General features: G+C 41.9%; 1 protein-coding gene across 3 annotated transcripts in view; it reads right to left on the bottom strand.

Annotated features, from left to right (window-relative positions):
• Window positions 1-1,814, bottom strand: part of LIMS1 (LIM zinc finger domain containing 1) — a 155,401-nt gene extending 153,587 nt beyond the window's left edge. Inside the window, exon 1 of one of the 3 annotated variants that reach the window (XM_047852856.1) lies at window positions 1,645-1,814. In XM_047852856.1, the coding sequence (XP_047708812.1) occupies window positions 1,645-1,676 (32 nt within the window). In that variant the 5' untranslated portion in view covers window positions 1,677-1,814. The remainder of the gene's footprint in view (window positions 1-1,644) is intronic. The other 2 variants (XM_047852855.1, XM_047852857.1) reach the window with 2 other exon arrangements.
• Window positions 1,815-14,905: the final 13,091 nt, after the last annotated feature.

A 14,905-nucleotide genomic window follows, 5' to 3' on the forward strand; every position in this document is an offset into this window, starting at 1 on the left:
AGGGGATGGGATCAAGGAGGGATGCTAGATCAGGAAGGTGTTCAAGGGCCTTAAAAGGAAACAGTTTATGTTTTTTAGACTGTGTATCCACTGTATCATTATTCTTTATATCTTACATATCTTTTAAATTTTGTATCGACTTGATATTCAGTTAATTTTTCAAAAAACGAAAAAATGTCCTTGATGAAGTGGTACAAATTATTAATGTTATTAAGTCTTGACTTTCTTGTTACTTGTGATGAAAAGGGAGGTATGCATACAGCAGTTCTGCTGCATACCAAAGTAAGGTGGCTGTCTCCAGGAAAAGCACGTGTCCCTGAGTGATGAGGTGAATTAAATGTTCTTCAGGATATACCATTTTTACTGGAAATAATAAGTGATAAACTATGGTTTTTAGACTGGTACTTGGCAGCCATTTCCTGAGGCTCAAAAAAGTGAGCCTCTCACTTTGAGGAAAACAACTGACAGTAGTTTCCTGCCAATAATAAAAATCAAACTTTCAACTGAAATTCCGAATGGTGGAAACTTGTTGCCACCACCTTGAGCTTGGCATGTTCTCATACTTAAAGAGATTTCTAATGAAATCAGTGGTAATATTAACAAATATTATCCCGTAGTATAGTATAATGAAATGTGTCAGCATTTGGAAGATGTGCCTAACTCTATGAACCAACATTTTCCAAATGACCAACACATGATGTTACAATGGGTAACAAGTCCATTCAAACTGCAAGACAGACCAATGAATTTTAACCTAAAAGAGTGTGAAAAGCTCACTGGTAAGGCTTCAGATTCCACTTCCAAACGAATCTACCATTGGGGGTAGCAGCAAAAAAATATCCACAAATTATCTGAAAAAGGTATTAAAACACTCCTCCCTTTTCCAACGACATATTTGTGTAAGACCAGATTTTCTTCACACAGTTCAACCAAAACACATCGCAATAGACTGAATGCAATGCATTTAGGAAACTCTAGTTGTCCTACTATGGCAGACATTTAAGAGATTTGCAAAATGTAAAAGAACACCACTCGTCGCACTGATTTTTTTGTTTAGGAAAATGATTATTTTCATAAAAATGTGTTATGTCTGTTAACATATCATGAACTAACTGTTTCTCTAATGAATTAAACATTTTTAAATGCCTCAGATTTCACTTCTAATCCAGTAAATACCTACAGGAATAACCATCACAAGCAAAAAGTTCTCTTATTTTTAAAATGCGTGCTAAGACCAAGACGTTTTGAGAGTCGCTGGTCTATATACGTGCTCCAACGGCTGGGATATGAATTATTCAGTCAACAAGCATCTGCTGTGGGCTGCTGCGCTAAGCCCTCGAAGGGCTTAGGCGATATTGGACACGTCACCAATAACTAGTGGAACCTCTCATGAGCGGCCGCCAGCCCCGGTCTGAGCGCCCCAGGGGGCAGCGCGGAAGCGTGGCTGCGGGAGACCGGGGACGCGACCGCCCTCCGCGCTGGGATCCGCGGCCACCGAGGGGCTCGGGCCGAGGCCGGAGCGCGGGGAGAGAGGCCGCCCGCCCCCGGCCGGCGCGCAGGCCCGCGGGAAGGCCGGGGAAGCGGTCCGCTGCCGACGTGGCGGGTGCCGAGCGCAGGGCGGCCCCGGCAGGACCCGGCCCTTACCTGTTGGTCATTCCTGCCGCCACGCCCAGCATCTCTCCGCAGTCGGCCGTTGTCCCTCTGCACTTTGGCTGCCGGCGCAGCTCCGACCGCCGTCTCCTCCCTCGCGCTTCGGCCGGCTGCTGGCGGGCTGGCGGGCGGGCCGCAAGCAGGAAGAAGAGGCCAGCAAGGGGCGGGGAGGCCGCCGCCGCCTCCGGCCCGCAGCCGGCAACTGGCTGGGCGTGCCGCGCGGGGGCGCGCGCGGGACAGGGTCCAGGAGAGGTGGGCGCGGGGACCCGGCCCGCGGCGCGGCCAAATGCTGCCTCTTCCCCGCCCTAGCCCCGCCCCGCCGGCCCCGTCCCCCTTGGCCGGTCCTCGGCCCGGCTCCCCGCCTGGTTCCCCCGCCCACCCCGTCTGGCTCCGCCTCCAACTCCTTCCCTTCCGGGGCCTCGTCCTGCCTCCGGCCAGTCCTCGGCCCCACCTCGCTAACTTTAGCACTGCCCACCCCACACTCCGGCGCCGATCCGCTCCCAGTACCGCCCCGGATGGCCCCGCCCCCAATACGCCCCCGCATCTAGGCCCCGCCCAGTCCCACCTCCCCCCACCTCCCTGCTCCATCCCGCGTCTCGGCACCGCCCAGTCCCGCCCTACCGTCACAGCCCCCGCTTCCAGCCCCGCCTCAGCTCCGCCTCAGCTCCGCCCCTGCCCGATCTCTCCCGCCCAGCTCCGCCCCGAGGCACGCGCCCGAGACCAACCCTGGGTGGTGGAGAAAAAGGCCCTAGGGCCGGACGGCGGTTTCCCCAGAGCTCCAGGCTTACGCTGGACGTAGTGGGACTGGCCTCTGCTGCTCCTCTGGGGTGACGCTGTCACCCCGCGAGCGGAGAACTGTTAGGTTTTCCTTCTTCGAGACACCTCTGGCTGGGCTGACGGACCGCGTGGCTCTGCCGGAAGACTTTGGGCCCAGAGTGTTGGAGTTCCACCCCATCTGGGTGAGGGATCCCGAGGAGACTCCGAAAGAAGGTGAATGAAGTAAGCTCCCCAGACTCTCGGAGCGGTCCTTCTCTGCATTAGCCAGTACTGAATCCCTGTTCACGAAGCCTGGCACGTTCTGGGGTGCCGTCTAGGATTTCACAGCGCTGACAAATGGTGAATTTGGGAAAGTTAATCTTTTTTTGAGATGGTCTTGTCTCTGCATTGTTTCTTCTCTTTGCTGGTTCTCATCCTCTTTGCTTATTACCTCCACCAAAACCTGAACTCTACAAGGATGTAATATAGGTTACACAGCACAAATATACATGATCTCTTCAGGATATCAGGTCTTATAACCATGTGCCCCACCAGCCTGTATATGTGCGGAGTGGTCACTGGATGACTTTGATATTCTTGTATCAAAATTCTAAACAGAGCAAGGGTTCACATGTAAAAAGGGGGAGCATATTAAAATATTAGAGGAAAACACAGGAGAAAAAAATTAAGGTTGCTCTGGAGAGATACTTTCCAAACAGGATACAAACCCCAGAAGTCCTAAAATTAAAGATGAATAAATGTGACCAAATAGGAATATTAAAATTTCTACATAGCAAACAAATATGAGAAATAGCAACCAAAAAAGGTCTAATTTCCTTATTACAAAAGGAGTCAGTAAGAAAAAGTTCAACCACTCAGAAAAATAGACAAGGTATATACACAGGTTTCCACAGAAAAAGAAATAGAAACGACTTTTAAAAGTACAAGAAGGTATCCAATGTCATAATTAAAATGTTAAAAAAAATTTCACTTTAGGCAAAGATTAAAGTTTGACAATATGCTGTTCTGATGAGAATATAGGGAGCACAGGTACTTTGATTTACTGATGATGGAAGAATAAATCTACACAATTTTTACTGAGGATAAGTTAGCAATATCTATCACAATGTAAAATTCAGCTCCACTTTGACCCAGAAAATCCACATTTTGGACTTTATCTTACAAATGTATTGTGTGCACATAAAAACTCTGTACAAGTTTTAAAGATACAAGGGGAACTAATTATAAACTAAATGATAAAATGACTGGGATTTTCTTTAAAATAAAAGGTGGGGGTGAGGGATATAGGTAAGAATGTCAGTAAAACAAAACTGGCCAGAAGTTGGTAATTGTTGAAACTAGGTCATTGGTACATGGAGTTCTTCATATTAGTTTGCCTACTTTAGTGTATATTTGAAATTCCATAAATTCCATAATGAAAGGTTTTTTAAATGGAAACCAGAAGAATGTAAAAGGAGAGTCATTGCAGTTTTGTTTTTAAGAGCAACTGAGACAGTTTATTAACCAGGATATTAATTTTAAAAATTATAGTTTCTGGGGCGCCTGGGTGGTGCAGTCGGTTAAGCGTCTGACTTCAGCCAGGTCACGATCTCACGATCCGTGAGTTCGAGCCCCGCGTCGGGCTCTGGGCTGATGGCTCAGAGCCTGGAGCCTGTTTCTGATTCTGTGTCTCCCTCTCTCTCTGCCCCTCCCCCGTTCATGCTTTGTCTCTCTCTGTCCCAAAAATAAATAAACGTTGAAAAAAAATTTTTTAAAAACATAAAATAAAAATAAAAATTATAGTTTCTATATATAATAATACTCAGCTCTTAAAATAAGAATGGCTAACAAGTACATGAAAAGATGCTCAACAACGCTAATCATTAAGAAAATGCAAATCAAAACCATAATGAGATACCACCTCACCCCCATTAGGATGACTATTATCAACAAGTGTTGGCAAAGATGTAGAAAAATCGGAACTCTGTGTGTTATTGCTAGGAATGTAAAATGGTGCAGCCACTGTGGAAAACACTATGGTGGCTCATCAAAAAATTAAAAATTGAGTTATCCCATGATCCAGCAATCCCCCTTCGGTGTGTATATGTTCAAGAGAACGTAAAGCAAGATCTTGGAGAGATATCTGTACATGCATGTTCATAGCATTATTCACAATAGTCAAAGGTGGAAACAACCCAGTGTTTCAAGGTTTCAATGTCCATTGAAAGATGAATGGATAAACAAAACGGGTGTATACACACTGAAATATGAGTCAGCTATAAAAAGGAAGACAGTTCTGACACATGATAGATAAACCTTGAAGACATGCTAAGGGAAATAACCAGACACAAAAAGACAAATACTGTATCAATCCACTTATATAGGGTCTAATGTGGTCAAATTCATAGAAACAGAAAATAGAATAATGGTTGTCAGGGGCTGGGAAAGGAGAATGGGGTTGATTGATTAATGGGTACAGAATTTCAGTTTTGTAAAAAGAAAAAGTTCTAGAGGTTGGTCCCACAACAATGTGAATCTACTTAACACTACCGAACTGCACATTTTAAAATGGTTAAGCTGGTAAATTTTATGTTTTGTATATTTTACCACAATTTAAAAAATAAAAATAAGGCAGATGTTATGCAGTAATAAAGAATGATTTCCAATGACACATTTTAAATAAGGAAATGACACAAGGGGGAAAAGTTTGTTAAAGTATGCCATCATCACATACACACATTCACCTGCTTGTATATGTAGAAATATCTGGAATGATAAGATATACAAGAAACATAACAGAAATTTTTTTTTTTTAATTTTTTTTTCAACGTTTATTTATTTTTGGGACAGAGAGAGACAGAGCATGAACGGGGGAGGGGCAGAGAGAGAGGGAGACACAGAATCGGAAACAGGCTCCAGGCTCCGAGCCATCAGCCCAGAGCCCGACGCGGGGCTCGAACTCACAGACCGCGAGATTGTGACCTGGTTGAAGTCGGACGCTTAACCGACTGCGCCACCCAGGCGCCCCCAAGAAACATAACAGAAATTGAATCTGTAGAAGGACTAGGGACTAAGTGAGGGGCAACATGCACAATATCTATATTTCCCTAATGGAGTATTATATATTCATTAAAGATTAGTTATGAGACTGTAGCAATATGAGAAAATACACAATATGATTAATTGTATGGGATAAGTTAAAAAGTTTACATAGAGTGTGTGATTTACAAGTAGGTTAAAATGCTTAGTAATTGTGTTTTGTTTGAAGAACAGTCAATGTGATGTTTTTCTACATTTCTGTTTTTTAGGAAATGATATGTATTGATTTTTAGAAAAAAATAAATATCAAAAAAATTTAAAGACCTTTTTTGTCTTGATTTCCCATCTCCTCACAACTTTCACCTCCCACTTCTTTTTGAACAAGCACTTATTTTTTTGCATGTGTTTACCAAGTGCTCCCGTTTTTAAAGGTGAAGTAAAAGATTCATTACTGGATAAATTGCCTTAATTGTTGTTATGCTTATATTTCATAAAGCAGGTTTCTTTATACAGTAGCTTGCTTCCAACATGCTGTAGTTTGTGATCAATTAATCATGTTGTCATTTCAGGATACTTGGCTAAAAACAGTGGCTTCTTCTTGGTTTCTTATTGGTGGTTTTAAAGTTGTAGTTCATTTTTGTCATAGCTTTCCTGTCTGTGGAATGTGCTGTCTGGGGGAGACTGCTTTCGTGGTTGACCAATATCTGTCACAAAGCTGTAAAAAATGTTGTCTGTTGGTCTTGAATGCTAACTTGAATCTCTTATTGCTCATGTTCCTACAGAGTTTCCCAGAATGAAAACACAGACGTCCCCAAAACTGTTTTGCTCATTTTTGTTCTCACTCCCATTACCCAGCTTTTAAAAATGAAATTTGGTATTTGTAAGTTTGTGTATTATATGTAGGTGTATACATACACACACAAGCACACACACAAATCACATTACTGCAAGTATTTTGAAGGTTGTGTTCATAATAAACACTTATTTAATATGTTTTTTCTTTTTTTCCAACTTCATTAATCTCCAACAAATACTTATATAATAAGAGGCCAGGGAAAAGGGCATTTATTTGTCCCAAAATAGCAGATTAATAACTACCATGCTGCTTTCTGTCTCTATGAATTTGGTCACTCTGCGTACCTCATATAAGTAGAATCATATAGTCTTTGCTTGCTTGCTTGCTTGCTTTTATTTTTTTAAAGCTGTTTAGTCTGACATGTTTTCTTTTTTTTTTAATTTTTTTTTAATGTTTATTTTTGAGAGAGAGAGAGAGAGAGAGACAGAACATGAGTGGGGGAGGGGCAGAGAAAGGGAGACACAGAATCTGAAGCAGGCTCCAGGCTCCGAGCAGTCAGCACGGAGCCTGATGCGGGGCTCAAATTCACCAGCCCTGAAGTCATGACCTGAGCTGAAGTCAGACACTCAACTGACTGAGCAACCCAGGTGCCCTGCTTGCTTGCTTTTTTTAAATGTAGGTTCTACACTTGAACACATGATCCCAAGATCAAGAGTTGCATGCTCTGCTTACTGAGCCATCCAGGTGCCCCCAGTATCTGCCATTTTGTGACTGGCTCATTTCACTTAGCATAATAACATCCATAAGGTTCATCCATGTTGTGGCATGTGTTAGAATTTCTTTCCTTGTTAAGGCTAAATAATATTCTGTTATACAGCATATATCATAGTTTTAGAGCTGATTTTATACACCCTGAAATACCAAAGTTACATATACACATGGGTCTATTCTGAGCTCACAGTCCTAGTCTATTAGTCACTTTGTCTATCTTTGTGGCCTCTCTTCATTTTTGTCATTTTGTATAATTGTTGGTATTTATTAGAGAAAGTCCCTGGTCCTTGATTTTCTTTTTGAGAAGTGCCCAGGTTATTGCCTTTTCCTCTCCAATGTACACAATGATTTTCTCCAGTGCCATAAAATTCCTATTGTATTTTGGTTGAAATTGCTTTGAATCTATAGATTATTTTGGAAAAAACTGCCATATTTGTAATATTGAGTTTTGCTACTCATGAATCTGGTCTATTTACTTAAGTATTTTAATATATATTTTAATAAGCTTTCTCACTTTCTAGGGGTGTTGCATTTCTTTTCTTATATTTATTCCTAGTACTTGGTATTCTCTGATTTACAATGGTGTCTTCTCTTTACATTTTCCAGTTGCTTGATGATAGTACAATGAAAATAACAACTGACTTTTAAAATATATTAACCTTGGGATCGGGGGAAGATGGCGGCGTAGGAGGATGCTGGGCTCACCGCATCCTGCTGATCACTTAGATTCCACTCACACCTGCCTAAATAACCCAGAAAACCGCCAGAAGAGTAGCAGAATGGATTCTCCAGAGCCAAGCATAGACGAGAGGCCCACGGAAGAGGGTAGAAAGGGCAGAGAGGCGGTATGCACTACACGGACTGGTAGGAGAGAGCCAGGGCAGAGGGGCAACCCGCCGGCCAAGCAGAGCCCCCGAGTCTGGCTTACAAAAGCGGAGGGGCAGGATGGAGTGTGTTCCGAGGGCAACCGGGACTTAACATCTGGAAGGTTATAAGCTAACAGCTTTGCTCAGAGAGTGGGAGGGCTGGAGGACAACGGGAGGGAGAATTGTTGAGCCCCAGATGAATGACAGAGCTCTGCTTGGCGGGGAACAAAGGCGCTCGCCAGCGCCACCTCCCTCGCCCATCCCCCAGCCAAAATCCCAAAAAGAACCAGTTCCTGCCAGGAAACTTGCTTGCACTGCACGAACACCCAATGCTGTGCTTCTGCGGATCCATCCCCTGGTGGGTGGGACTCCCTCCGTGTGCCACAGGGCCCCTCCCGAAGCAGATCACCAAAGCATAAGCAAGCTGAGCCTGCCCCTTCCACCCCTGTGCACCTTGCCTATCCACTGCAGCTAATACGCCAGATCCCCAGCACCACAAAGCCTGGCAGTGTGCAAGTAGCCCAGACGGGCCACACCACGCCACAGTGAATCCCAACCCTAGGAGAGGGGAAGAGAAGGTACACACCAGTCTGACAGTGGCCCCAGCAGTGGGCTAGGAGCAGACATCAGGTCTGACTGCGGCCCTGCCCACCAATGCAAGTTATTCAAGACAGCACAGGGGAAGTGCCCTGCAGTTCCACACCACTCCAGGAAGTATCCAAAATGACGAAACAGAAGAATTCCCCTCAAAAGAATCTCCAGGAAATAGCAACATCTAACGAACTGATCAAAAACTATTTAAACAATGTAACAGAAAGTGAATTTAGAATAATAGTCATAAAATTAATTGCTGGGCATGAAAACAGTATAGAGGACAACAGAGAATCTATTGCTACAGAGATCAAGGGACTAAGGAAGAGCCAGGAGGAGCTAAAAAATGCTATTAATGAGCTGCAAAATAAAATGGAGATGACCACAGCTCGGATTGAATAGGCAGAGGTGAGAATAGGTGAATTAGAAGATAGAATTATGGAAAAAGAAGAAGCTGAGAAAAAGAGAGATAAAAAAAATCCAGGAGTATGAGGGGAAAATTAGAGAACTAAATGATGCACTAAAGAGAAATAATCTACGTATAATTAGTATTCCAGAGGAGGAAGGGAGAGGGAAAGGTGCTGAAGGTGTACTTGAAGAAATCGTAGCTGAGAACTTCCCTGATCTGGGGAAGGAAAAAGACATTGAAATCCAAGAGGCACAGAGAACTCCCTTCAGATGTAACTTGAATCGATCTTCTGCATGACATATCATAGTGAAACTGGCAAAATACAAGGATAAAGAGAAAATTCTGAAAGCAGCTAGGGATAAACGTGCTCTAACATATAAAGGGAGACCAATAAGACTCGTGACTGATCTCTCTACTGAAACTTGGGAGTCCAGAAAGGAATGGCAGGAAATCTTCAATATGATGAACAGAAAAAATATGCAGCCGAGAATCCTTTATCCAGCAAGTCTGTCATTTAGAATAGAAGGAGAGATAAAGGTCTTCCCAAACAAAAAAACTGAAGGAATTCATCACCACTAAACCAGCCCTACAAGAGATCCTAAGGGGGATCCTGTGAGACAAAGTCCCAGAGACATCACTACAAGCATGAAACCTACAGACTACACAATGACTCTAAACCCGTATCTTTCTATAATAACACTGAATGTAAATGGACTAAGTGCGCCAACCAAAAGACATAGGGTATCACAATATAAAAAAACAAGACCCATTTATTTGCTATCTACCAGAGACCCATTTTAGACCTGAGGACACCTTCAGATTGAAAGTGAGGGGATGGAGAACTATTTATCATGCTACTGGGAGTTAAAGAAATCTGGAGTAGCCATACTTATATCAGACAAACTAGACTTTAAATTAAAAGTTGTAACAAGAGATGAAGAAGATCACTATATAATAATTACAGGGTCTATCCATCAGGAAGAGCTAACAATTATAAATGTCTATGTGCCGAATATGGGAGCCCCCAGATATATAAAACAATTACTCATAAACATAAGCAACCTTATTGATAAGAATGTGGTAATTGCAGGGGACTTTAATAGCCCACTTACAACAATGGATAGATCATCTAGACACATGGTCAATAAAGAAACAAGGGCCCTGAATGATACATTGGATCAGATGGACTTGACAGATATATTTAGAACTCTGCATCCCAAAGCAACAGAATATACTTTCTTCTCGAGTGCACATGGAACATTCTCCAAGATAGATCACATACTGGGTCACAAAACAGCCCTTCATAAGTATACAAGAATTGAGATCATACCATGCATACTTTCAGACCACAATCCTTCTATGAAGCTTGAAATCAACCCCAGGAAAAAGTCTGGAAAACCTCCAAAAGCATGGAGGTTAAGGAACACCCTACTAAAGAATGAGTGGGTCAACCAGGCAATTAGAGAAGAAATTAAAAAATACATGGAAACAAAGGAAAATGAAAATACAACAATCCAAACGCTTTGGGATGCAGCAAAGGCAGTCCTGAGAGGAAAATACATTGCAATCCAGGCCTATCTCAAGAAACAAGAAAAATCCCAAGTACAAAATCTAACAGCACACCTAAAGGAAATAGAAGCAGAACAGCAAAGACAGCCTAAACCCAGCAGAAGAAGAGAAATAATAAAGATCAAAGCAGAAATAAACAATATAGAATCTTAAAAACCTGTAGAGCAGATCAATGAAACCAAGAGTTGGTTTTTTGAAAAAATAAACAAAATTGATAAACCTCTAGCCCGACTTCTCAAAAAGAAAAGGGAGATGACCCAAATAGATAAAATCATGAATGAAAATGGAATTATTACAACCAATCCCTCAGAGATACAAGCAATTATCAGGGAATACTCTGAAAAATTATATGCCAACAAACTGGACAACCTGGAAGAAACGGGCAAATTCCTAAACACCCACACACTTCCAAAACTCAATCAGGAGGAAATAGAAAGCTTGAACAGACCCATATCCAGTGAAGAAATTGAATCAGTCATCAAAAATCTCCTAACAAATAAGAATCCAGGACCAGGTGGCTTCCCAGGGGAGTTCTACCAGACGTTTAAAGCAGAGATGATACCTATCCTTCTCAAGCTGTTCCAAAAAATAGAAAGGGAAGGAAAACTTCCAGACTCATTCTATGAAGCCAGCATTACTTTGATTCCTAAACCAGACAGAGACCCAGTAAAAAAAAAAGAGAACTACAGGCCAATATCCCTGATGAATATTGATGCAAAAATTCTCAATAAGATACTAGCAAATAGAAATCAACAGCATATAAAAAGAATTATGCACCATGATCAAGTGGGATTCATTCCTGGGATGCAGGGCTGGTTCAACATTCACAAATCAATCAACGTGATACATCACATTAATAAAAGAAAAGATAAGAACCATATGATCCTGTCAATCTATGCAGAAAAAGCATTTGACAAAATTCAGCAACCTTTCTTAATAAAAACCCTCGAGACAGTCGGGATAGAAGGAACATACTTAAAGATCATAACAGCCATTTATGAAAAGCCCACAGCTAACATCATCCTCAACGGGGAAAAACTGAGAGCTTTTTCCCTGAGATCAGGAACACGACAGGGATGCCCACTCTCACCGCTGTTGTTTAACATAGTGCTGGAAGTTCTAGCATCAGCAATCAGACAACAAAAGGAAATCAAAGGCATCAAAATTGGCAAAGATGAAGTCAAGCTTTCGCTTTTTGCAGATGACATGATATTATACATGGAAAATCTGGTAGACTCCACCAAAAGTCTGCTGGAGTTGATATATGAATTCAGCAAAGTCGCAGGATACAAATCAATGTACAGAAATCAGTTGCATTCTTATACACTGACAACGAAGCAACAGAAAGACAAATAAAGAAACTGATCCCATTCACAATTGCACCAAGAAGCATAAAATACCTAGGAATAAATCTAACCAAAGATGTAAAAGATCTGTGTGCTGAAAACTATAGAAGGCTTATGAAGGAAATTGAAGAAGATATAAAGAAATGGAAAAACATTCCGTGCTCATGGGTTGGAAGAAAAAATATTGTCAAAATGTCAATACTACCCAAAGCTATCTACACATTCAATGCAATCCCAATCAAAATTGCACCAGCATTCTTCTCGAAGCTAGAACAAGCAATCCTAAAATTCATATGGAACCACAAAGGCCCCGAATAGCCAAAGGAATTTTGAAGAAGACCAAAGCAGGAGGCATCACAATCCCAGACTTTAGCCTCTACTACAAAGCTTTCATCATCAAGACAGCATGGTATTGGCACAAAAACAGACACATAGACCAATGGAATAGAATAGAAACCCCAGAACTAGAGCCACAAACGTATGGCCAACTAATATTTGACAAATCAGGAAAGACTATCCAATGGAAAAAAGACAGTCTCTTTTTTTTTTTTTTAATTTTTTTTTCAACGTTTATTTATTTTTGGGACAGAGAGAGACAGAGCATAAACGGGGGAGGGGCAGACAGAGAGGGAGACACAGAATCGGAAACAGGCTCCAGGCTCTGAGCCATCAGCCCAGAGCCTGACGCGGGGCTTGAACTCATGGACCGCGAGATCGTGACCTGGCTGAAGTCGGACGCTTAACCGACTGCGCCACCCAGGCGCCCCAAAAAGACAGTCTCTTTAACAAATGGTGCTGGGAGAACTGGACAGCAACATGCAGAAGGTTGAAACTTGACCACTTTCTCACACCATTCACAAAAATAAACTCAAAATGGATAAAGGTCTGAGTGTGAGACAGGAAACCATCAAAACTCTAGAGGAGAAAGCAGTAAAAGACCTCTCTCACCTCAGCTGTAGCAATTTCTTATTTGACACATCCCCAAAGACAAGAGAATTAAAAGCAAAAATGCACTATTGGGACCTCATGAAGATAAAAAGCTTCTGCACAGGAAAGGAAACAATCAACAAAACTAAAAGGCAACCAACAGAATGGGAAATGATATTTGCAAATGACATATCAGACAAAGGGCTAGCATCCAAAATCTATAAAGAGCTCACCAAACTCCACACGCGAAAAACAAATAACCCAGTGAAGAAATGGGCAGAAAACATGAATAGACACTTCTCTAAAGAAGACATCCAGATGGCCAACAGGCACATGAAAAGATGTTCAATGTCACTCCTCATCCGGGAAATACAAATCAAAAACACATTCAGATATCACCTCACGCCAGTCAGAGTGGCCAAAATGAACAAATCAGGAGACTATAGATGCTGGAGAGGATGTGGAGAAACGGGAACCCTCTTGTACTGTTGGTGGGAATGCAAATTGGTGCAGCCACTCTGGAAAACAGTGTGGAGGTTCTTCAGAAAATTAAAAATAGACCTACCCTATGACCCAACAGTAGCACTGCTAGGAATTTACGCAAGGGATGCAGGAGTACTGATGCATAGGGGACTTGTACCCCAATGTTTATAGCAGCACTCTCAACAATAGCCAAATTATGGAAAGAGCCTAAATGTCCATCAACTGATGAATGGATAAAAAAATTGTGGTTTATATACACAATGGAGTACTAGGTAGCAATGAGAAAGAATGAAGTATGTCCCTTTGTAGCAACGTGGATGGAACTGGAGAGTGTGATGCTAAGTGAAATAAGCCATACAGAAAAAGACAGATAGCATATGTTTTCACTCTTATGTGGATCCTGAGAAACTTAACAGAAACCCATGGGGGAGCGGAAGGAAAAAAAAAAAGGAGGTTAGAGTGGGAGAGAGCCAAAGCATAAGAGACTCTTAAAAACTGAGAGCAAACTGAGGGTTGATGGGGGGTGGGAGGGAGGGGAGGGTGGGTGAAGGGTATTGAAGAGGGCATTTTTTGGGATGAGCACTGGGTGTTGCATGGAAACCAATTTGACAATAAATTTCATAAAAAGAAACACCTCATCACCAACCCCCCCCCAAAAAAATATATATATATTTTTCTTGGGGCTCCTGGGTCACTCAGTTGGTTAAGCATCCAACTCTTGATTTCAGATGATTACCTCATACTCCATGAGATCAAACCCTGTATCAGGGTCTGCACTCACAGCAAAGAGCCTTTTTGGGATTCTCTCTCTCTCTCTCTCTCTCTCTCTCCCCCTACCCCTGCTCACACACTTTCTCTTTCTCAAAAATAAATAAATAAGCATTAAAATATGTATATATATTAAACTTACGGGCACCCGGGTCGCTCAGTCAGTTAAGCGTCTGACTCTTGGTTTTGACTCAGGTCATGATCTCACCATTGGTGAGTTTGAGCCCCGTGTGGAGCCTGCTTGGTATTCCCTTTCTGCCTCTCCCCCCACTCATGCTCTCTTTGTGTCTCTCTGTTTCTCTCTCTCAAAAAATATATATATAAATCTTATAATCAGCCAAATTGCCAGGTGCTTCTATTTTTTCTAATAATTTATCCATAGGTTTTTGTGTATTTTAAATGTTAACCATCATATCAGTTGAGAATTATAAATTTAATTTTTTTTCTAGATCTTGTGCCTGTAATTTCTTTCTCTTATTTTTTACACTATCTACAGCTTTCAATGTCACACAAAATCAAAGTAATTAAAGTGAACATCATGCTATCATTCCTGATTTTAAAATGAATGATTCTAACAGTGCCTATTTAAGATGATGTTTGTTCCTCATTTTTCATTCACATTCTTTCTCTGTATAAGAATTTTTTTCTATTTTCCATTTACTTATAGTTTATATTAATGTATGTTGAATTTGATCAATACCTTTTCTCCATCTCTCTCTCTCCTTTTTAAAATTATTTTTAATGTTTGTTTTTGAAAGAGAAAGAGGCAGAGCATGAGCAGGGGAGGGGCAGAGAGAGAGGGAGACCCAGAATCCAAAGCAGGCTCCAGGCTCTGAACTGTCAGCACAGAGCCTGACATGGGGCTCAAACTCACAGACTGCGAGATCATGACCTGAGCAATAATCAGACATTCAGCTGAATGAGCCACCCAGGT

Source organism: Prionailurus viverrinus, chromosome A3 (assembly GCF_022837055.1).
Source record: "Prionailurus viverrinus isolate Anna chromosome A3, UM_Priviv_1.0, whole genome shotgun sequence".
Classification (NCBI taxonomy): Eukaryota; Metazoa; Chordata; class Mammalia; order Carnivora; family Felidae; genus Prionailurus; species Prionailurus viverrinus.